Source organism: Leopardus geoffroyi, chromosome D3, assembly GCF_018350155.1.
Source record: "Leopardus geoffroyi isolate Oge1 chromosome D3, O.geoffroyi_Oge1_pat1.0, whole genome shotgun sequence".
NCBI lineage: Eukaryota > Metazoa > Chordata > Mammalia > Carnivora > Felidae > Leopardus > Leopardus geoffroyi.
In genome coordinates, this window is record NC_059339.1 from 17,495,057 (window position 1) to 17,519,606 (window position 24,550).

The 24,550-nt window shown below is 52.7% G+C and overlaps 1 protein-coding gene across 7 annotated transcripts in view; it reads left to right on the top strand.

The window, feature by feature from the left end:
* WSCD2 (WSC domain containing 2) overlaps positions 1-24,550 on the top strand; it is a 117,302-nt gene that overhangs the window by 51,244 nt on the left and 41,508 nt on the right. For 4 of the 7 annotated variants that reach the window (XM_045458217.1, XM_045458218.1, XM_045458223.1 and 1 more), the window contains exons 2-3: positions 10,474-11,357; positions 22,629-22,743. In XM_045458217.1, coding sequence (XP_045314173.1) covers positions 10,979-11,357; positions 22,629-22,743 — 494 coding nt within the window. In that variant the 5' untranslated portion in view covers positions 10,474-10,978. Of the gene's footprint in view, positions 1-4,908; positions 5,063-10,473; positions 11,358-22,628; positions 22,744-24,550 lie in introns of all 7 variants that reach the window. The other 3 variants (XM_045458219.1, XM_045458221.1, XM_045458224.1) reach the window with 2 other exon arrangements.

Consider the following 24,550-nt stretch of genomic DNA (forward strand, 5'->3'; position numbering starts at 1 on the left):
TAGTGGTAATAGTACGAGCTGCAACTTCTAGAACCTTCACTTGGGTTCAGGGCCATGGGAGGCATTGCACACGGATGGGGGTCATTTCATTTGAATTTCTTTGGGCCTCAGTTTCCCCTTCTGGAAAAGGAGACTGTTTGCTAGGCTGAGGATCTCCAGACTTCCTTCCAACCCGTTGTCACCTCCTCTTCGAGCTTTGGGGACGGACCTGAGCCTTTCTCCCCTGTGATCTCCACCGTCAGCCTCCATTGCCGATAAAGATCAAGGTTGACAGACCTTTCTGTAAAGAGCTAGACTGTAAATATTATAGACTTTGGGGGTCGCATGCTGGCTGCTGCTGTTTGTCTTTCTTCCTCTTCGTGACCCTTTAAAATATAAAAGCCATTCTTCACTCTAGGGCTGACAAAAACAGGCCAGGAGCCAGTATGGCCAAGGTCAGAGTTTGCCAACCTCTGATAGTGACGAATGTTCTCACCTCCTCCAAGTGATTGCCATCCTGTATGGTGTCAGGTCAAGCCCTGAGCCTGCCCTTCTGGTCAGAGTTTTCCCCTGAGCCCCACCTAGAAGGAAATTCTAGAGCCACCACCGATCCCCGCTAAGGGCCAGGACCTCGGCCTGCTCTCAGCTCTGCTAGTCAACAAACACTCCTTGACTGCGGCTCAGCCTTGGAGAGCCACTGAGTCATTGGCCGTAGCCCCCTGGGACAGGAGGGTCCTTAGAGGCCTCCTCCTCCACCTCCTCGCTGGTCCAGCGGGGGAAACAGGCGTGGGTCACAGTGTAGTTCAGAAAGGCCCCTGTGGGGTGGGGTCCACACACTCCCTAGCCCCTGCCTCCCTCTCCCTTCTGGGATGTGCTGGGCCCCGTGCGACCTCCTGCCTTGCACCGTGTCCTCTCTGCCTGTGACCGTCTTGCCCCAGATCTTCCCGTGGCTGCCCCCGTTCTGGTTTTTTCAGTTCTGTGCTCCAATGCCGCCTTCCCAGTGGGTCCTTCTGCACCCACCATATCCAAAGTTTCCCCCCACCCCCGCCATGCTTTTCTCCATCACTGGGGCTTTCCAGTAATTCCAACGAACCTACAGCAAGAAAGGCACTTTCCGCTAGGATCCAGTATGCACACACACACCTGAACCCAAGGGTTCACAAAATAACACTTCTCCTTCGCTGCGTGTGAGTCAGTAAGGGTTCACTCTGTTCCCTCCATGCCTCCCCTTCCCTCCCCTTCCCTCCCCTCCTTTCCCCTGCTCCCCTTCTTTCTCCCTATTCTCTGATACCCCCTGTAGGTCTGCCCCTGTGGGTAAACATTCTGCCCAGAACCACCGGAGCCATCCATTATCTCCCCCAGACAATTAGCAACCTATTAAGGAACTCTATGCAAATGTGCACTAATTGACCTGCGACAGAGCATCTCCTGGAGGAGAAGGATGACTCCAGATGGCTTAATGATAGGAATTTAGGGCCTTTCTTTAGAAGTCCCTCTTGGGGAGGAAAGTGATCTGGGCTCCGAGAGGGCCTGCCAGCTGTCTGTCTGATGGGGAGGCCAGGGGATCAGGCTCCTTTCCTCAAACCATTGGACGAGAAGAGCTGTCATTTCACCTCTTACCCCTCCTCCCCAACTCCGTCCCTTCCTGCAGCTCAGCTCGTTCCCCCAGCCCGGAGTTTTAATGGCTCGTTGACATCTGCTCTTCTCGGTCCCGCCTTTTCAGGTGTATGACTGCGACCCCCCTTTTTAATAGACTTTTTTTTTTTAATTTTTTTTTTCCAACGTTTATTTATTTTTGGGACAGAGAGAAACAGAGCATGAACGGGGGAGGGACAGAGAGAGAGGGAGACACAGAACCGGAAACAGGCTCCAGGCTCTGAGCCATCAGCCCAGAGCCCGACGCGGGGCTCGAACTCACGGACCGCGAGATCGTGACCTGGCTGAAGTCGGACGCTTAACCGACTGCGCCACCCAGGCGCCCCTTAATAGACTTTTTAAAGCAGTTTTAGGTTCACAGCAAAATGGAGCGGAAAGTCGAGGGATTTCCCATAAACCGCCCTCCCCGCCCCCGCACAGCCACCCCCACCGTCAGCGTCCGTGCCAGAGCGGGGGCATTGGTGGACCTACATTGACACGTCATTATCACCCAAAGTTCATCGTTGACATGTGGGTTCCCTCCTGGTGGTGGACATGCTTTGAGTCTGGGCACATTTACAATGACGTGTCTCCACCATTACGGTATCATGCAGGATATTCCCCTGCCCTGAAAATCCTGGGCTCCCCCTCTCCATCCTTCCCCCACCCCAACCCTTGGCAGCCAATCATCTTTTTACTGTCTCTGTAGTCTTGCCTTTTCCAGAATGTCCTGTAGCTGGAATCCAGAATATAGCCTCTTCAGGCTGGCATCTTTGCGTAATGTGCGCGTAAGGTTCCTCCGTGCTTTTTCATGGCTTGGTAGCTCGATTTGTAGCACCAAATAATACTCCGTGGTCCGCGTGTACTACAGTTTATTTCTCCATTTACCCCCGGGAGGACATCTTGGTTGATTCCGTGTTTGGGCAATTAATGAGCAAAGCTGCTGTAAGCCTCTGTATGCAGGTTTTTGTGTGGACCTAAGGGTTCAACTCCTTTGGGTAGATTCCAAGAGCATGATTGTTGGATCGTATGGTAAGATGGTAGGAGTATGTTTAGTTTAGTGTGGTTGCCCTTTGAAGACTACCTTCAGCTCTTATTGAGTCCCTGCTGTATACCCAGCACCGTAGTAAGAAAAGTACTCAGGTTTTGTCATTCAGTGACATCTCAGTCTCATTCAGAGACGTTTGACCCTGGGAGGCCGGCCCTTGGCCCTCCGTGGGTCAGGAACTCCTGACTTTCTCAGCTCCTCTGCCTCGGTCTCTGTGCTCATCTGTTTTCCTCTCTTTGCTCTTTCTTTGGCCATGTGATGACGGCATCTAGTCTAAGTGACAGGCAGAGATAGTCATGTTTCAAATCCCAACTCCATGTTCCGGGGCAGGGGGAGGATGTATTGATGGATGAGTTTTATATCTGAGTTCCCCTGTGGTCACCAGCAGTGCCTGTGGGCACGTTGTGCGGTACACACATGGCCCCTGGGGCTGCCTCCATGAGCGGGGGGGGGTAGAGGCCACTCACTAGACGGGCCCCTCCCAAATGTGTCCCTCACGCCTACTTTGGGTGGTCAAGAGGCACCACAGCCAAGTCACTGAACCTTCATCCTTTTCTGAGACGAAGTCTGGGCAAATGGATTGTCGTGAGAAGGGGTGGCGGATGGTTTGTTGAGCTGGCCAGAGTTGGGGGGAGGAGTATCACCATCTGTTGAGAAATCGTTATGGGTCTGCCCGGGTGTGAACTTTGTTCCGCCGCTCTCTGGCTGTGTGACCTCACCACAGGCGCCTTAACCTTCCTAAACCTCCGTTTTCTCCTCTGTAATCGGGGGCTAACAAAGGAGACCTTTCTTTTAGGTTATAAGGATGAAACAAATTATGCCTCGAACAGTGCCTGACACACAGTAGGTGCTTAGTACATAGTAGCACGTGCTGTTATTACGGTGCTGTGTATTTTACACACGTTAGCTCATATGACCCTCAGACCTTTCTAGCCAGCGGGGGGAGATTGGTCGTATTTTGCAGATGAGGAAACTGAGTCTCGGAGAAGCCACTTGCCGAAGATCCCCGCCGCCGTGTCGCTGGGGCAGGTTCAAACCAGAAATGTCCGACCCTCGGTCTGACCCCCTCCTGTGGTTCCTCCCTGGTGGTTTCTCTTCACTGTGGCGCAGCCTGATTTCTCTGTAACAAGTGAAGGTGGCCGTAAAGTTTGCCCGTGGAACGGGAGGCACTGGAGTCATTTCCCCGGGGAAACGAAATTTTAATATTTATTTTTAATGGGCCCCATATGCTCCTTTTGATTTTTTTATTTAATTACATCATGGCAGATGGCTGGGTGTTAAAGGCCATTAAGCTAATGGCACTTTGCCTTCTCGTTTATTTTTCTTGAATTTGGGGAAAGATGAATGATAATGGACACGGATGGTGAGCTGTGGATGCCGGGTGGTGGCGGGTGAGTCCCTGTCCTCGGACGGGAAGGGAGGAAGTGTGGGGGCTCTGGGGCTCCTCCTGGCGGCCGGGTGAGTGTGCGGAAGGCAGCACATGCTTGGGTTATCGGAGGCCGGAGCAAGGTTTCCCCTGTGGGCGCACACACAGAGGTGCAGAGTCTTGGACACGATAATCCCACTTTTTTGGCCCCCAGAGCAACTCTGCATGTGCTGACTGAAGTACCCGTCACACCTTTGCACGGGGTGGGCCAGGCAATGGGGAGAACGACACCGAGGGTCCATCACGGACACAATGGTGTCATTATACTCTGGACACCGGTGAGGGGACGCGTGTGTCCCAGAGGGGGTCCACACACCATGTAGGGGTGTGAAGTTCTTCCCCGGGGTTAGTTGGGTTAATAAAATTCTAGATTCCTAAAGACCATGACCACAAGGTCGTCATTTATAATGGTATTTCTTGGGCTGTTTTGTAACTTCTTTGACTTGCCAAGGGGCTGGTCCTGGAGCTGGTCCTGGTCCTGGAGCTGAACTTTGAGTAAACTACCTGGAGAAGAAGTGTTTGAGGGATGGTTTTCCACGTCCCCAAGCTCGGGAAGGATCCTTCCGTCGAGGCTGGGATTCAGCTGAGAGGCGGAGTGGGTAAGGGGCTCTAGCTGTTCAGGGGGTCCACACGGTGTGGGCCACTGCATCACAACATTGAGATTTCGACAGTCTTGCCCTTGAATCCCTGCTCTTGTCTCGCAAGCCGTGTGCTTGGACCAGTCCCTTCGTCTCTCTGAGCCGTGGCTGCCTCATCCGCAAAATGGGTGTGATCGTAACTACGTCTCATCATTATTGAGCGGTCGTGTATTGCTTTCCAGGGATCTGGACAAAGATCTACCTATAGGAGGTTCGTCGTAGCATTACTTATTTATGAGGGAGGAAAACTGGAAATATCACATAGGCCTACCGACAAGGAAAAGCTTGAATGAATCACAATATATTCCAAGTAGTTGACACACACGCTAATCATTGGTAAGTAGTTTATTTCCGAGGCGGAGGGCATACTGACTCCTTTCCTTCCCTGAGTGGGGAAGAGAGACGGGGCAGGGAAGAAGCCAATACAGGGGTGCTCCAGTCCGCTACCGCTGAGAGTGACTGAGGCTGAATCCCTCTGGGGAGAGTGAGGGAACCTGCGTCCACACGGCCGGACGTTTCATTTCTCCTGTCGCAGGGGCGAGGGGGCCCGGGGCGGTTACCCCTCCACCTCCCATTGTTGCTTCCAGGTAGCGTCTGGGAGTTGAGTCTATGGGTGGGGCGCACACAAAATCTGTGAAAGATCTACCCAACGATTGGCAAAACCAACAAAGGCTGACAGTGTTGAGCCACGATGCCGATCTGGAAGAACAGGAACGCCTGTAGGCTACTGGGGGAGTTGGTCACTGCAGCCCTTTGGAAAACACACCAGCGTTTTTTAGGGCAGTCGTGAGATGTTCACACAGCAGGCCCTAGGAACACCACTCCCCGGTATAGGTGCATCCTGCGTTGCTTGTACACAGGCGTCAGGAGACGACAGGGTTGAGTGTGGCAGCAGCTGGGGAGGGGAACTCATTCTACCCTGGCCATACAGGCTAAGAACCGATGACGGAGAAGCCCTGTGAAGGAAAATAGGGTCCCTCTACCAGTAAAACAAAATGGGTGCTGGGCACACAAAACCATACACGTTCCCTACGCGTTATTACCGTTAAGAGGTAACGCTTCGGTGAAACGCGCGTAGTCCCCACACGAACCCTACGAGACAAGTAGGACTGTTTCCCCCATTCTACGGATGGGGAGACTGAGGCACAGAGAGGTTAATAAGCAGCTCACAGGATTCTAGAGGGGATTAAATGGCACGGTGGAAATAAGGCACGGCGCCTGGCACATAGTAAACGCTCAACAGACACTGCTGATTTCCGACGTCCCCATTAGGCCAGCGCTAAAATTTCGTCTCTGGTCTGGGCTCCCAGTCGCTTGAAGATCCCCAGGTGTGTCCCCTGCCCAGAAGTGTGGAGAAACCCAAACTTGACAAACCTGGTTTCTGGGGAGCTATTTCTTGCAGAGGCTTGGATGGTCACCGGGGTCCACTGAGGCCCTCAAGTCAAGTTCAGGGGGCTGAAGAGAGAGGGAGGGCGGGCCCCCTGCTCAGGCTCATGGACTTCTGGCCAGACCCACCTGCCCCCGCCATCTGGAAGGACAAGCACCACGGCCCCTCCCAGGGGCCCCGGGGGCCACGGGGCCGGCTCACCTCCTATTTTCCCTTCCCACAGGGTAGCTCTGCCCCACCAGTTATTTTCTTGGCAGCTCAACACCAGAAGTTCATTCTGGTGCTAAAAATAGGCTGTGTTTAGACGCTGCGAGGCTCCAGCTGGAAACACGAACCGCAGTAACCAAATGCTGCCATTCCTGCAGAGGGGGGACGTCTTGCCCTCACGGTGGTGGAAACCCCCGCCAGCCCTGGGAGGGAGGCAGGGGAGGGATCAGGTCATCCGCCACGTTGAGTAGATGGGGAAACTGAGGCTCAGGGAGTTGTCATGCAAAATAGAGACGGATGGAGACTGATCGCTCATAGCACCAACTCCAGGCCTCTGGGGTGGGCATCTCACCGGACCCTCCCAGGGCCCCAGCAGGAAGACTGTGGTCGGCTCACAAGAGAAGAGTGGAGCTCACAGAGGCGTGGGCCCCTGCCCGGCTGAAGAGAGAGGGAGGGCGGGCCCCCTGCTCAGGCTCATGGATTTCTGTAAGGCTTCCTGTAAGTGACAGGACAGGATGCTGACAGGATTATGGCTTCCAACGTGTAACAGGCAAGTGGAGACGGGGAGGTGGAGGCCAACACGTGCCCCTTTCCCCGGGGGCATTGTCCATGTGCCATCTGTGGGCTGGGGAGAGCCATTGCTCTCACAGGTTGCTGGGAGGGAGGAGTTTGTGAGAACGTGTTTGTAAAGTCTTTGAATGCAGCGTCCGGCATATAGTAAGTGTTCAACAAATGGCCGTTCATTTCATTTCCGCATTCCCTTTGGGGTTAGGATTTCTGTCTAGAGAGAGAGAAAGAGGCAGAGAGAGGCTTGGGGATGGGGAGAGGATGACAGAGGGTGGTGAGAAGCAGAAAAGTCTTTGGGGTTCCCTTGGGGAGGGGGGGCTGTGGCTCATCGGGGCCCCCTGAACTCCAGGACCACCCAGAGCTGTGAAATGAAAGGCACTCCCTTCACAGAGCCCTGAGTGTCATTCTCTGAGGCTGTCACCAGTGTTCTGGTGACAGGGTTAAGGTTTAAGCCCCCAGGGGAGGTCAGTCCCCTGGCTCTTCTCACTCATTTCCTGCACTTCTTGAGGACCTGCTGTGTGCCAGATGCTGGGGCTAACACGGAGAGAGAGCAAACTGGACGCCCCCACGCCCATGTTGCCCAGGTTCCAGGGTGTTCTCCCTCCGGGTGCCCTCCCTCCCAGCACTGGCAGGTGGCGTGGGTGGCTCAAATCAGCACCGCCCCCCTGTCCCCTGGAGGAGCCCCCCTCCCCACAGTCCCTTCCCGGATGGGTCCCCTTCACTCCCCACACCACCAATGCCTCTGTCTCTTTCTGTTCCCTGCCAGCTTCTAATGAGCTCATTATCCTCTTAAAACCCATTTGGCACCCACTTAGAGAAAAGATGTGTTGAAATAGAAAAGAACAAGAAGGGAACAACAAAAAAGGACTAGACCCAGAAATATCCTCAGAGAGACAAAAAGCCACAGGGAACACAACAGCCAGAATCTCTGCCGTCTCCACGGCAGCAAATGAGCTGCTGCGGCAAATGCCTTTGAAGGCTGCTCACATGTGCCCTTGAGAGGAGTGGGGTTAGGGGGTGCTTTTCTTGAGCACCTACTGTGTGCCAGGCACTCTTCCTACGTTTTTAAGTGCAGACCTCCCAGCAAATATATTTGGGGGGAGGTGTCTTGACTCTTACACCCACGTTACAGGTGAGGATCTTCATGAGAACAGGTGTCTTGACCCAGTCCCACAAGCCGGCGGGTGGAAGAGGCGGGATCTGAACCCAGGTCAGTCCACCTCCAAAGCCCATGCCCTCGTCTGCTTCTGGAAGGGCTGGTGCCCTTCTGCCCATCCCCGTGATGGCTGCTGGCTTTTTCTCATCCTGGCCCAGCTGCAGAAACATCTGGCGTGTGTGTGATCTCCACGGAATACCATGGGTCACCACCCACTGCCTGGTTTAAAGTATCAGTGTGACCTTGAAACTTCAGTGGTTCCGCACGCACGCAGATAGAACATAGTCCAGACTCCTGGACTTGGCATTCAAGTCCCCCCCCACCACCCCCCGCCAACGATGTGGCCCTGGGTAAATTACTTAATCTCTCTGAGCCCCGTTTCTCTCCTCTGTAAAATGGTTACAGATCGCCCTCGTAGAAATGTTGCAAGGATTCAGAGTATGTATGTGTTCAGAGCAATGTCGGCTCTGTGAAGTGCTCAGTAAACATTGGCTATTAATTGCTGTTCTCTATCTTCTACATACATCTACTACAGGATTTAGCACGATCTAGGGCAGCGATTTCGTACAGTGGTGGTTTAAAGCTGCTATCTCCCTCAGCAGACTCTGAAGTCTCTGAAAGGGGGACTCTGGATTATTTATTTCGGTATCCCAAGCACACACAGTAGGCAAGCAATGCACATTTTTGAATGGATGGAAGAACGGGTAGGTGGATGGGTGGGTGAGAGCGGTATGGTTGCATGGGCTGCAGCGGTCTGGATGGACGGGTAGGTGAACGGGTGGGAGTACTGAACAGACTAGTGGTGGATTGATGGATGGATGAAGGAATGGACAGTGGATGGATGGATAGATTGTGACTTGATGGGTGGGCAGGTGGACTGATGGATGGGTTAAAGCGGTGGACAGATAGACGGAGCCATGGAGAAACAGGTCGTTTGGCCCCACAAAAATTTGGAGCTGTTTTTTTTTTTTTTTTTTTTCACTTATCTATTCCAAGTGCCTAGCACAATTAACTGCATAGTAGGTGCTTAGCACTTAGTACCTGAATGAATGGGATGGCGTATGGACTACTGATGGCATCTCCCCTGAACCACAGTTAAACTCCCATGCCACTGTCTGCATTCCGGAGGGGCTGTTACCATTCAGATCAGCCATTGGCTGCCAGTTAGTCCTGTACATTGGCCAAGACTGTCACGAGGCCCCCTGCTGGTGATAACATGAAATCGCACCAGCCAAAAGGAGTATTCGGTTTTCTAATTTGTATTCTGTTTTCCTCCTGGCTGATGATCCTTAACGTTTACTCATAAAGCAGTGCCCTCGGCCCTCCGTGCCTGTCACCATGACCTGAGGGCACCTTGTTACACCTGTAGACTTCCCCTTCTACCAGAAATCTGGGCTGGAGAGGTCCAGAATCTTCGTAGTTAACCAGGTTCTCAGGTGACCATGCATCAGATGCTCTGTGGACCACACCCTGAGGGGCCCTGTCAGACAGTGAGCAGTGTCCCTGGGAGGCCGTGGAGGTGGGTTGCTGCTTCAGGGCCTATCTCTGAATCCCCAAGTGACATCTAGCCCATGTAGGACAAAAGCCGGGTCAAAAACGCAGTGGTTAAGAGCTGTGGTTTTGCATTTGGACTGTCCTGGGTTCAATTCCCAAGTCGACCACTCACTGGCTGTGCGGCCTCAGGTTCCTCATCTGTGAAGTGAGGAAATTGTTCCTCCCCTAGGAACCCTGGGAAGACCATGTGAGCTAACGCATGTAAGGGGCTCGGCACAGAGCTGGGCGGACTGTAGATGCTAAATAAATGCCGAGTGATGGCTATGTCGCTAAATCAGATTTCTTTTCCTTTTCTTCCTTGGGTAGAGGAGAGGGGCTATGGCTTTGATCTCTCCCACTGGAATGTGAGCCCCGTGAAGGAAGGGACTTGGTTTCTCTGGCTCACGGCTTTATGTCCGGCGCTTAGGACAGTACCTGCTACATAGTGGGGTGCTCGCTAAGCATTTGCTGGAACAACAGCAACAAAAAAGAATGAATTTGATCTGGTTCCGAATCAGCCAGGTCCAGCAGGCAATTCGGCAGGGACCCTAGGAAGTACTTTTTAGGCTTAAAATAGTTCACGTATCAGTGTACGTTTGACAAACGTATAGGAAATGTGGGCCCTAAGAACTTGAGCTTGTCCGAGGTAAGGTGTGTCCGAAAATGAGGGCCCAGGAGGAGACAGGCCCCCAAATTCCCACTTCGGCTTACAGAAAAAGGCAGGTGTTCTAGAAGACCCGGGACTGGGCCTCCATCCAAGCACTTGCTGGGTGCTTCAGGCCATTGGTTCCCTCCCTTCCTTGGGGCTCTGCATTCGCGGTGAGAAGGCTTAAGAACGCTTTGAGCTCTGGCCTCCGTGAGGAGGCTTCTGAAGCCCGTGTCTGTGCTGTTTTGCAGGTGGCAGTCCTGAGCCCTAATGCGTGAGCAGATGGAAACCCGGCAGCCTCTGTTTCCACGAGGTGGATACACCGAGCATGGCCCCCAGCTGGGAAAGGGGCCAGAAAATGGCCCTCGGTGAAAGAATCCAGCCCTGACAGGCCGGAAGAGCCAAGAAAAGGCGCAAAGTGAGCTGCAGTGCTGGTGACCGACAGAATCCTCCTGCGACTGCCATTATCCAAGTTCTTTGGGAGCTTTCTGACGTGAGGAACAAGATGTAGGAAAATGGGACTGACTCCTGGGTGTGGGGTCCCTTCTGTGGCTCCAGGAAGCTCACCTTGACCTCAGGAGGGCTCCATTCTCTTGGCATCAGCCAAGCATCACCTTTGCGGAAGGAGTAAGACTGCAGACCCCCAGGGGTTCCATCCCGAAGGGAAGCTTCGGGAACGCAGCCCCCCTCCATCCCCTTCCTGAAACCCCCCCCCGCCAGCCAAGCCCCAGCGAGCCAGTCCGGAATGATCCTGCTATGGCCAAGCTCTGGTTCAAATTCCAGCGGTACTTCCGCAGGAAGCCTGTGCGTTTCTTTACCTTCCTGGTGCTCTACCTGACGGCCGGGAGCCTGGTCTTCCTTCACTCTGGCTTCGTGGGCCAGCCCGCCATCTCCCAGAGCCAGGCCAGCCCCGCCGCGGGGGTCCAGGCCGAAGGCGCTGAGCTGCCCTTCTTGGGTGACCTGCATCTGGGCAGAGGCTTCCGGGACACGGGTGAAGCCTCGAACATTGCCCGCAGGTACGGACCCTGGTTCAAGGGCAAGGACGGGAGCGAGAGGGCCAAGCTGGGTGACTACGGTGGAGCCTGGAGCCGAGCCCTCAAGGGGAGGATCGTCCGGGAGAAGGAGGAGGAGCGAGGTAAGAGGGGCAGACAGGGAAGGTGGCCAAGGGGAAGGGAGGGGGTGAGAAGAATACAGCGACCGCCACCAGGTTTCAGTGTTGAATAGGAACCGGCTGCCATATAGTCACGGCTGTAGACATGCCCGGGGGTTCGCTCTCATCCCCATTTCAGAGGAGAAATTTGAAGCCCAGAGAAATAGCTTGCCCAAGGTCACACAGCTTGTAAACAGCCAGGCGTGGACTTGAACCCTACATCTGCCAGAGTTCAAAGTCTGACATTTCCTCGCAGCCTTTTTTTAGTCTTGTTAAATAAATACACATGGACATTAAAACAGCATCTACTGAGCACTTACGATGTGCCCGGTACTTAAGCACTTTAATGTGTATTGAATTGTTACCACAACTCTGTAGAAGGTGCTGTTATTCCCATTTTAAGGATGAGGAAACCGAGGCACCAAGAGCCCACGGTGACATAGCTAGTCAGTGGCATTGCCCGTGAGAAGGCTCAGGAACTCTGTGAGCTGTGGCTTCCACGGCATGCCGTGGCTCTGCTGTACCGTGTTGCCTGTCGGCCCATCTTGACCGATCTCTTGGTGATGGCAGTTGGAGGGCATCGTTGCCCTGGAGGTATTTCCTCGCATTTTCTTAGCCTTTCAGTCGAAAAAGTCTTTCTTCTGTGAGCGCGTTACCTTACTCGGTTTCCACTATACCTCATGAACAAGGGGGGTGACCCTCCACCCAGGTAACAGATGTGGAAACTGAGGCTTGGTGAAGGGAGACACTTGCCCAGGGCCGTACAGCTGGGGAGAGGCACATCTGGCCTGAACGCTTGGCCCCTGGACCGTCTTCCAGGGTCTGCCACCGTCCGCCCGGCTGACCAGCATGCGGGGGAGGAGCCCGCAACCCTGCAGTTCTTGAGATGAACACACATGGCATGTTTTGGGAATCCAGGCCAGATGGTTTGGGAGGATCCAGCACCAATCAGGACAGAAGGAAAACCTCCCCAGCCTTTGTGTTCCCTGCCATATATCACACTTCTGCTGTGATTCAGCTCATGGAAAACCCCTTCTTCCGCCATGGAGGAAGCGGGATTAGTGGCACGGACTCACACAGGGGAGCACATTCCCCGGCTTCGGTCCCACCCTGTACTGGGCTCAGGAGCCATCCAGGGGACCCCACCTTCCCACGCTCGGGGATCTCCTAGAATTCTGCTTCTTTAAGAACCCGGCGTTCACAGGGAGGTGGAAGAGAGTGTGGGACGTGGCAGAACAGATTGGGGGACTTGGATTCATGTTCCACTTCTGTCCCAACCAGCCATGTGGCCCAGGCAAATAGTTTCACTTTCTCGTGACTCAGTTTTGCTGTTTGTAAAATGGGGATAACGACCCCTCCCTTCTGGGCGTCTCCTGAGAGCTCACTGGGACACTGGTTAGGAAAGTACCCAGCACAGTGCTTGGCACGTTGTGGGTCTTAGAGGTGATCAGGAAGTCCTCGTGGATCTGCTGGCGGGAGGGACCCCATCTTCTCGGTCCAGGTGAGGTACGAGGTGCTACACAGAATGGAGAAATTGTGAAGTGGCTTCTCTTCACCCACCCAGCTGTATCTCTCCCTAGCCACTCTGAACTCCTAGTAGTTTACAAATCCCAAAGTTTGTCACAAGCCTGCACCTTAGGATATGCTCTTACCCCACCTAGGATAAATTCCAGAGCCCCCTGTTATGGCCACCGCTCCAAACTTATCTTGTAGGGCTCTGCACGCCACCCCCCCCCCCCGCCACCCGCACCACCACACCCTGTCCCACTGTCCTTCTTGCCATTCGCTGAATGTGCCAAGCCTGTTCCTACCATAGGGTCTTAGTATAACCAGTTTCTTCTATCTGGGATGCTCTTCTTCCGTATCCTTGCATGGCTCCCTTCCTCCCTTCCTTTGGGACCCCAGTCAAACCTCGCCTTCCGAGAGAGGCCTTCCTAACTAAAACAGCCCCACTTTGTACCTGGTCACAACCATATTTCCTGGTTTTATTTTTGTCACAGACCTTACCATCAGCTGAAAGCGTCTTGTTTATGTGTTTCTTCCTTGTTTGTAGTCCGCCTCCCCTACCAGACTGTCAGTGCCATGAGGGCAGAAACGTTGCCTCTCCTATTTCCCCCATGCTCTTCATTCAGCACCAGGGACAGCACCCGGCACAGAGCCAGTGCTTAATAAATACTTGTCGCAATACTTGTGGAATGAAGGAATGATGGGATGGACACATGAATGAATGACCCTTCCTCTGTCTGGAGTGCCTCCAAGGGTCAACGCCACTCTTCTTTCTGCTCTCAGCTTAGCTCGCCTCCTGGAAATTGTCCCTGACCCCCCACCTAGTATGGTCCCTATCAGGGCCATTAGGTGAATGGTGATCACCTGTGCTTTTGAGGTCCCGGATGGAGTGGGGATGGAGTGCGGATGGAGTGGTGCATTGATAACCAACAACACTCACAACACCTCCCATTTGTTGTGAGAATAAACTGTCACAGCCACTTCTACCAGAAATGACTGCCATTTCTTGAACACCTACTCTACGCCAGCCGCTGTCCTGTTTGCTCTTCACGTATTTGAATGGAAGGATCTATGGAAAATGCTTATCGCATCTCCTGGTTCATGATTCTAGGTCATTTAATAGTGACCTGGTAGTGAGTTACTATCAGTAGAAGTAATAATAGCTACTGTCTATTGAGTGATCATTATGGGCTGGACCATGTTGTAAGAGCTTCATTGCTTTAATTACCACCCAACTCAGAAAGTTAGACACTGTTGTTGTTTTCTTTCACAAATAGGAAAATTTTAAACTCAGAAACGCAGGCTACCCGGGTAGAAGTGAGGAACTGAGATCTGAAACAAGATTCATTTAATTCCAAAGCTTGCAGGCCGCCTCCTATGCCACGCTAACCCCTCTGCCCCTGGAAATCTTATGTATTTTTATAAAATGTAAAGAGAGAAGCAAGAGAAAATAAGAAAGATGCCCGGAGCCTAGAGCTCACAGCAGGCAGCCTTCGGAATCAGGCGGCATTATTAAGAAAACACAAATCCAGCCTGTCCTTGATTAACTTATTCAGAGTTCAGCGAGGAAAGACAACGTATTAGATTAACGCTAATAAAAACGAACGCTTCTCTGACCTGACGCTGAACACATTTGGTTTTTCTCTGAAGCTGGCAAGGGCTCTGCTTGATGCAGTGATGCGGGACTTCAGCTGTAAACGATTCAGAGCCCATCACAGGCCAGCAGGGGCGGGAGGAGCTGCCTCCAGGCTAGAGGTGGGGCTGGGGCTGGGGCTGGGTGGGAAGTCCGCTCTGAGGTGGAGCGACACCTACTATGTGCCATGCACCTTGCTGGGTCCTTGACCTCCCCTGGCCTTGGGAGAGCCTGTGCTTTAAGCAGCCAAATCAGGGTGCACCTTCCAATTCTGCAGCTTGCTGACTGTGCAGCTTTGGGCAGGTCACTTCACCTCTCTGAGCCTCAGTTTCCTCTTGGGGATAAGCCCATAAGAGGAGATGGCTGTCGTGATGATTGTGCAAGACAAATCGATTATGTGCTAAGTGCCAGGCACTCTCCCAAGTCCTTTGCATCTCTTATATCACATAGTTTTCGTAGCAACCCAGTGAGGTCACTATTATTAACTCCATCTTGTAGGGAGGAAACTGAGGCACAGAGAGGTTAAGTAACTTGCCCAAGGTTGTTCAAGCTGGAGGAGGGGATAAACTACTAATTGAACCCTGGTGGTTTGAGTCTTACACCTGAACCTTAACCATCATATCACCTCACTTCTCGGGGCACAGGAAGCGCTCGGCTCAGAGGCTGGCACACAGTAAGCACTTACTCCGTGCCAGCTATTGTCATCAATATCGTAATTCTGCAGAAGACAATGCAGAAGCATACAGGTGATGTGGCCTGCCTGAGGTGCCACAGCCAGTCACAGGCAGAGCCAGAAGCCAAATCCAGTTTGATTTTGAAGTCCGAACATGAAGGACTTGGGGGAGGGTCAGTCCGTATTCTTGGAAGGAACGTCCGGGCACTCGCTCCCCGTCTTCTCCAGCTGAAGATGCTGTTGTTGCAGGTGTCGAGGGTCTGGTCTACATCAGGGACTGTGCATCCAGACCCTCAGCTTCACATCAAGCAGGAATTTGAGCCCCTTTCACAGATGGGGCTCAACAGAAACTCAGAGAGGTTAAGTGATTCAGTCAGTGTCACACAGCTGCTAAGAGGCAGAGCAGACTCCAGCCCAATTCTGTCTGAGTCTAAAGCTCTTACTCTTTTTTAAAAAAATTTTAAAATCTTTATTTGTTTTTGAGAGAGACAGAGTGTGAGCGGGGGAGGAGCAGAGAGAGAGAGGGAGACACAGAATCTGAAGCAGGCTCCAGGCTCCGAGCTGTCAGCACAGAGCCCGAGGCGGGGCTCGAACTCATGAACCACAAGTTCACGACCTGAGCCGAAGTCGGACGCTTAACCGACTGAGCCACCCAGGGGCCCCAACAGCTCTTATTCTTAGCCACTGAGCTATATAATCTCTAACTCCGTCAATCCATCCATCCATCCATCCTATACTTATCACATGCCTACTATGTGCCCTGCCCAGTGCTAGGAGGTGGAGACACAGGAATGATCCAACACGGCTTTCCCCTCTAAGGAACATTCACAGCCCCTGGGGGAAGACAGGCAAGTAAAACCATAAGTTATATGTTCAAAAAATAATTTTTCCTAATTCTCAAAATCATCCATGTTCATTGTAGAAGAATGAAAATGTATAGAAAGAGATCAAAATAAAAATGGCCCAGAGCCTCATCTACCAGCAGCACAATCAACACTGTTGGTGTCTTACCTTCCTGTCTCTCTTTTTTTTAAATGTTTGTTTATTTTTGAGAAAGAGAGAGAGAGAGACAGAGTGTGAGTGGGGGAGGGGCAGAAAGAGAGAGACACACACAGAATCCGAAGCAGGTTCCAGGCTCCGAGCTGTCAGCACAGAGCCCGATGTGGGGCTCAAACCCACAAACTGCGAGATCATGACCTGAGCCGAAGTCGGACACCTAACCGACTGAGACACCCAGGCGCCCCTCTGTCTCTTTCTTTCATGTGCGTATTTCCAAAGCACATATTTTGTTTCTACATATATATAGCATCGTATCTTGCCTTCCCTCCATGATAGCACCTCTTCATTGCGTTAAAAATTCTACGATAAGTCTAAGTTTTTTCTAATTTGAAAAAGTAAATTTTCCAGTACCTGGAAAATGGTTTACAAAAGCGTTGTGGTAGGGTGGGACAGGGCATCTGGGATCCCAAGGGAGGGATCCCATTCAGTCATGGGGGTGTATCATGGCTACCTTCCTGGAGGAGGAGATTATGGAGCTGAGTCTGTAGTATCTGTATGCTTTGACCAAAGTGAAAGATGCATCCCTTCTGCCCCACAGAAGCCCAGGTACGAGCAGAAAATTTCATTATCTGCGCCAGGAAACCCAGACAGCACTGGAGTGGGTCATCTTGAAGGATGGAGAATCCAGGATGGCAGAGAAAAGAACTCTTCCTTGAGTTTCTTGCCGATCCTGGTGCTAGGGCTCCGTGAATAGATTAATCCTGTTTATGGTCTGTTTTAACAGTATCCCTTGTATTAGTGTTCCAGGGCAGTGGTAACAGAGTACCTCAGAGCAACAGAAATGTGTTCTCTCGCAGTTCTGGGGGCCAGAAGTTCAAAATCAAGATGGCAGCAGGGGCGTGCACTCTCGAAGACACCAAGGGAGAACCCGTTCCATGCCTTTCTCCTGGCTTCTGGCATCACCAGCAACTGTGGCCATTCCTTGGCTTGCTTCAGCAAAACTCCAGCCTCTGTCTCTATTTTCACATGCATCCTCCTTGTGGCTCTGTCTTCAGATGGCCATCGTTTTATAAAGACACCAGTCACAGTGATTGCCCTGCCCCCACTCCGATATGCCCTCATACCTTAACAGATCGCATCCGCAGTGACCCTATTTCCAAATAAGGTCGCACACTGAGCTTCTGAGCTTAGGACTTCAACCTGTCTTATTTACTGATTTTTGGTTGGTGGTGGCAGGTGGGGGGAGGGGGACACAGTTCAACCCATATCACCTCTTTCTTATTCCCACTTCCTAGGCAAGAGAACAGTACCTCCAAGAGCTTGAGTCACACCGCAAGGCCACCTCAGTGTCAGGATTGGAACCCACATCTGGTTGACTCCAGGGCTGGCTGTCTTCTAGCACAGCGTAATGCCTCCTGTTTGTGAATCTACTCACAAACAGTAAATCAGAGAAATACAAAGCAGTTTAGTTATCCTTCTAACAGATTACTTTTGTTGAAGAGAGCAAAATTTCCTGAAAGGGCAGATTAATTGAAGCAAAAGAAAGAAAACAAAAAGAAAGGAAAAAGGAAAGGAAAGGAAAGGAAAGGGAAGAAAAAAAAAAAAAACCCACAGTCGGGAGTGCTCTTTTCTGGATGCCTGTGCTCTCCCGGGCTCACCCCTCACTGGTTCCTGTGCTGGAGATAAATGGGACAGCTGGGGACGACTCTGCCATTTCAGCGATATTTGGATAGCTGCGGAGATGAGTTGATAGATTGTGTGAACTCAGTCATTTATCCCCCCTCGAGTGGCCTGTGATTTTCTCCCTGTTTTGCATACCTAACCTCCCCCCACATCTCGGGGAGATTCTGCCGCCACAGCTGGATTTGAAGGCAAGGCGCTGGCTGAAGCAGGTTGGCGACAAGTACACTGATGAGGTCAGCAGGGTGACAGATGCCAGGGGTGGGGACGGCAGTTGTGTTGGCCACAGCCTGTGCGGAAGGGTCTGTGGGGGAAGGAGGAACCAGCCCTTGCCCAGGACGGGAAGGAAACTGATTCAGTGTCCACTTCCTGACCCGCGGAGCTCAGCCAGTTCATCAGGTCACAGTGTGTGACACGCCTGTGTTTCTCCAGGACGTTAAGGAGAGACTGTGTCTCTTTCCCCCCCCCTTCCTGTTGACAGATGAGGAAACGGAGGATTGTCTGTTCCTCTAAAAAGGCTTTGAGCACCTGTTGTGCGAGACATGGAACACTGATGTCTGGCCTGGAGGGGGGGACAGAGAACAGGTGGTGTTTAAAATCCCATGCTTTGAGGCAGATGGCCCTCAGGTCAGATCCCAGCCGGCTTCCGAGGGACCCTCTCTCTCCCACCCTCCCCTGGGCGCTCTCTCTGGTGGGGACAGAAGCGTCCTCCTCCCAAGCCGAGACTTGCTGCGGCACATGGGAAGGGGCGGCTTTGGCACAGACAGGCATGGGCGTAGACTTGGTCTAGACCCTCATGGCTGGGTGGATTCGGGCACCTTAGCTGGAGTATTGATACGTGAGTGCTCCACCGGTGGCGAGGGACAAAAACCCGTCCTGAACCAGCTGAAGCTAAAGAAGGACACGTATTGTGTCTTGTCAACCAGCTGCAGAAGGGACTGGAGTTTCAAAGGAGCGATTTGTGCCCTCTCTCTCCCTCTGACTTTTCATCTCCGCTTGCCTCTGCCTTCGCTGCACCTCCCCAAACAGACAGGCTTTGGTGCCAGGGACCGTGGCTTCGTAGCTCTGGGCTTACGGGCTGCCGACGTCATAACCCAGGGGAAACAGATTGCTCTCTCCTGTCTTTGATCTGTGAGAATCCAAAGTGTGGGCCGCGTGCTCTTTCCCGGAGCAATCGATCAGTCACTGGCTGGTGGGAGGGGCGGTGTAATTGGCGGGTAAGGTCTATTAATAGCAAAACAGGAAGAGGGGGCGCTTTGAAGATGCAAACAGTAGCGTTACACTCCAGAGCGGACACGTGCCTGTACTGCGCGTATACGCTCTCACTGGTGTGGCTGGTTATAAAAATTTCATCTAGCACGATCCACCGCCCCACATACAGCCAAACGCCCCTGCCCTCACCCTTAGGTGAGACCACCCTTAGCCACAGCACATCCAGCTTCAAGCCCGGCCTATCTGGGGCTCTAGCATTTCTCTGAGTCAGCCCTCAGTGTGGCTTTTAGTGATCTTGGGCCAAAAGGAAGTGGACGCTCCTCCCCACGTGTGAAAGGGCTGGAGAAGAGACCTGGGCTTAAATTTTCAAGCGAGACCCTTACGGGGTGTCAGCACCTGGGCAGATTCCATAGCTTCTAATTCTACTGAGCAAAGAGGAGGAACAGAAGTAACGTCAATGGCGAGCAGTCAGAACATACCCCACGTGCCAAAACTCCAGACTCGCTTCTAAGGCAGGCAGGTGTGACGGTCATTGGAGTTGGTTTCCTCATCTAGAAAATGAGTTCACGAGTGTGTGACAATATTAATTTTAAAATAGTGCTAAGCGAAGTAAGCTAGTCAGAGAAAGACACCATATGATTTCACTCATCCGTGGCAGTTGAGAAACGAAAGGTCAAAGGGGAAAAAAAGGAGAGAGAAGCAAACCAAGAAACCGACTCTTAACTACAGAGAATAAACGGGAGGTGGGTAGAGGGATGGGCGAAATAGGGGATCAGGGACCAAGAGGCCACTTGTCACGATGAGCAGTGAGTAATGTACAGATTTGTTGAATCAGGGGCACCTGGGTGGCTCAGTCCGTTAAGCGTCCAACTCTTAATCTCGGCTTAGGTCTTGATCTTAGGGTTGTGGGTTCAAGTCCTGTGTTGGGCTCCCCACTGGGCATAAAGCCTACTTTTAAAAAGGGGGGTGGGGAACGCCACCCGGGTGGCTCAGTCGGTTAAGTGTCTGACTTAATTTCCGCTCAGGTCATGCCCTCACGGTTCTTGAGGCCAAGCCCCACGTTGGGCTCTTTGCGGACAGTACAGAGCCTGCTTGGGATTCTCCCTCTCCCCCCCTCTCTGCTCCTCGCCACTCGCGTGCTCTCTCTCTCTCTCAAAACAAATAAGTAAACTTAAAAAAAATTCTTTAAAAAAAAATTGTTGAATCACTGTGTTGTACACCCAAAACTCCTATAACATTGTAGGCTAACTGAATTGGAATTAAAATTTTAAAAACGTTTGAAAATTAAAAATGAGGAACGGTCCCTAGTAGAGAGAATATAGTAGGTGCTCAATACATGCTCCACCCACACACACACCATCTTTTGATCTGACAATAAAGACCTCATGCTCCCAAAAAACCTTTTTCCTCCTCCTCCTCTCCCTCCCTCGCCCTCCCTCTCTCCTGTCCCTTCCTCCTTCCTTCTCTCTTTTATCTTTTCTCTCCCTCCCCCAATCTCTTCCCTGCCCCAACCCCTTCTACATACATGGGACACTCTGCCCTTTAGTGAATTATTGACCTAAAGTTAGTGTGACACGCTCACGAGAGGGGCTGCCTCCCAGCTCAGGTGTGAACAGCGCCCACGCCCCAGTCCAGGGGCTGGGATTCCCATCTGCGACGGCAGGGACATACATTCTTGAACAAGCACAGGGACAAGACGTGGGCTTCTCCAGAGCTGTCGCCATCTGACGTCCCCGCTCCAGGGAGGCGAGCTGTCTCTTAAAGAGGGACTGTTCTTCAGTCAACCCTGTCACCTCGGTCTTCGAGAAGAAATTCAGAGTGATCAGGACGAGGCCCATCTCCAGCGGGGCTGACAAATTCTGCACTCAGCAGGGCCGCGCTGGGGGGCACGACTGCCCGGGAGCGAGCCCGTCCCCCCCCGCCCCCGCCAGACCCTGCTGTTCACCGTGAGCGAGGGGGTCACAAGCCCGTGGGTGAAATAGACAGCAGGCCAGCCAGGGAAAGTGACCCAGTGGCATGCGGTATTTCCCGCAGTCATTTCCCCGCGAGGGCTGTTTGATCCCGAGGGCTGGCCGGATCTTCCAGTTACTTCCAAATGGAATAGTGGAGAGAGCGTTGGCTTAGGGCCCCCTAGACCTGGCCTTAGATCTTTGTTCTGCCACCAGTGAGCCACAGGCTTCGGGCCAGACACGTGACTTTTCTGGGCCTCTGTTCAGTCGTCCGAGAGCATGAACGTGTCAGTGCTCCCCACTGTTCATGTGAGTCCTCGCAAGGATCTTTGGATTTCAGAAGATGGGAGCAGTGGTTCAGAACATCGGTTCTGCAGCCCGATCGCCCAGGTCCACCCTGGCTCCGCGTGGGCACCACCAGCTGTGCTTCCGTGGGCAAGTGACTTCACCTCCCTGGGCCTCAGTTTCCTCTTCTGTACAGAGTGGGAATAGCAGTACTTACCTTGGAGGAGGATCACTGTAAGGATTCAGTGAGACAGTAAGTAGAAACCACTTAGCAAAGCACATGTCTAGGTCGTAATAATTATAAGAACATATGGGGAAAGACTTGTATAAACTGTGAAGTGTGGTCTTCATGTGAGAATTACTGTTTACCATGAAATACAGGAACCCAGTTGCTACTTTAAGAAAACGTTGTGTATAGTTTCTATTTGTTTAATTTTTTTTTTTAATGTTTATTCACTTTTGAGAGACAGAGAGCGAGCAGGGGAGGGGCGGAGAGAGAAGGAGACACAGAATCCGAAACAGGCTCCGGGCTCCGAGCCGTCAGCACAGAGCCCAACGCGGGGCTCGAACTCACGGACCGCGAGATCGTGACCTGGCTGAAGTCGGACGCTTTACCGACCGAGCCGCCCAGGCGCCCCTGTTGTGTATGGTTTCTTACTGGTGGTTTTACATCATGTCGAGTCTTTCTTTGGATGAAAGCACTCCCGTTGGCCCGCGTGTTGGCAAACTATAAAGTACGGCACGACGCAGCGAATGGCCGGTTTCTCGTTCCACTCATCGTACCTTTGTGCCTATCGTGTGTCAGACGCTGTGGTAGAAACATTTACGCAGATCCTTTCATGTTGGCCTCACTGGGTTAGTATTCTCTAACCCGGTGCCTTTGAGATATCCCAGCCCATGTGTCCAGGGAGAAACAGACATTTTAAGGCAGCTGGTAGAAACGACAGCATGCTCTCAGCCACGTCAAGCTCTTCAGAGCTGTCTTACTATGGGTCTCATCTGCGTGGCGCTTAGGGAATGACCTTGGCTTGGCTTCCCGCGTGCTTTGTTGTCACCAGTAGAGCCCAGGGGCTTGGTCTTAACCCTGGCTACCCAGAAGAGTCCCTTCCTCCTCTGTGGCCTGCGCTGCCCTTATGAATCAGGGTCAGCCAGCACACATGACTTTTAGTCTCTCGTTTCTGCTTTTCTGCCCAGAGGGAGCGGCTGGTACCAAAAGGTCAAGAAAGCCACATAACCGGAGGGACGCTGGTCGCCCCTGGTTTGCGAAACCCTTTCTGCTTTGTCCCCAGCCAGACCTGACTTTTCTCCTCTCCCCAAAGCCAAGTACATCGGCTGTTACCTGGACGACACCCAGAGCCGGGCCCTGCGAGGCGTGTCCTTTTTCGACTACAAAAAGATGACCATCTTCCGTTGCCAGGACAACTGTGCAGAACGGTAGGGCTCCGACGTCCCAGGCTCCATTCATTTCAGACCCCTTCCTTCCGTGGTGTTCTTTCCTTTCCCGTGGAAAGGCACAGTGGAAGATGAGCCCGTGGCCCCAAGGAAAGAGTGATACGAGGGTATGTGTATATGCACGTGCACGTGTGAGTGTGTATGTGCATGCACGTGTGCAGATGAGCGGGACTGTTCGGGAGGTGGTTTGCGGGAGTTCGTGATCGTGGAGTTGTGGGACGCTGTGGGCTGGGTGTGAGTTTGTATGTACAGCGTGCAGACTCAGCGGGTCATGTTTGTAAGCTTAGTGCACACACGGAATGGTCTTTAAACACTAGCGGCTGTGTGTGCAGGAGACTTTGTGAGTGTGTGTGCGAGGGCCGGGACTTGAGCTTGTGTGTGGGAAAAGCCCACGGGTGTGAATCTGAGTGGGAGGCTTGTAAGATGCCCACGGGAAGGGTGAGGCGGGAGCCTGGGGGTCAGGGGTGCGTAATCCCTTGTTCTGCCCCCAGGGAGAAACACAGCGTTTCCCAACTGAAGAAGAAAATGATGTTCTCGAGGAGAACACGCACTGGGGGAGGGAGCTGACTTTCCAAGGGTGGACGAGGCCCCAAAAGACTGGCAGGTGGTGATGGGACCTTCAGTCCAGGCCCGGGCCCCAGCATTGCCGCCTTGGACCTGGAATAGCTTTTTTTTTTTAATTTTTTTTTTTAATATTTATTTATTTTTGAGACAGAGAGCATGAACAGGGGAGGGTCAGAGAGAGAGGGAGACACAGAATCCAAAGCAGGCTCCCGGCACGGAGCTGTCAGCACAGAGCCTGATGCGGGGCTTGAACCCACGGACCGTGAGATCATGACCTGAGCTGAAGTTGGACGCTTAACCGACTGAGCCACCCAGGCGCCCTGGACCCGGAATAGCTTTGAAGAGGCTGTTGCCATGCTCACTTTCAGACTCTAGCCGGCTGGCCCTGAGGTCACCAACTCTGGAGGACCTCAGCTACATGGCTGTCGTGGAAATGAGCAAGTGGGTGGCCGAGGGACTCCTCCCTGTGTCCTTCATGAGGAAACACTGTCCCCTTTATAATCATCTGCCTGAGCCCAGGGCTGTCTCCAGCTTGGGAAGGTCTCTGAGCCCTTGATGGTATCGATTCATTAATTTATTTGTCAGACCGTGGGGAGACCCAGGTGAATTCCACAGCGTCCATGGCCCCATGGAGTCACAGCCTTGATGGGGAGACAGACATGTGAACAGAGAAGGCCAGTAGGGCGGGGTGAGGGTTCAGATGGAATGAATCACAGATGAGAAATGCAGAAGAGGGCCCCCAGCCCGCCTGGGGTGTCAGGAAGGAGTCCCAGGAGGTGACAGCCAAGCATCAAAGGACGAGTCCGATGAACTCACTTAATCCCCTTCAGTTCAGCAAATGTTTATCCCTGCCACGTGTGTGTGAGGTGCTGGAGGTGTAGAGATGAGTCCGCCATAGCCCTGCCCTCGGGGGGGGCTCCCCAGCTAGTTGGGAAGACAGAGGCATGAGCAGGCTTGGGCAGTAGAAAACCAACAGCTTACACGTGGTGGGCATTTCCCTGTGCCAGGCACTGTTCTCGGCACTTGGCAGATATTAACTCTCATCCACCACGAGACCCCAAGAGGCAGGAATGTTGTGATCCACATTGCACGGATCGAGGACACCAGGGTATGGAGACCTCAAGCGTGATGGGTGCTGGGCTGAGGGTGCCGTTTAAAGTACAGGGAGCCCGTGAAGGTTGAGGGAATGGAGGGCTCAGGAAGAGTTACAGAGGTGAGATCTTAA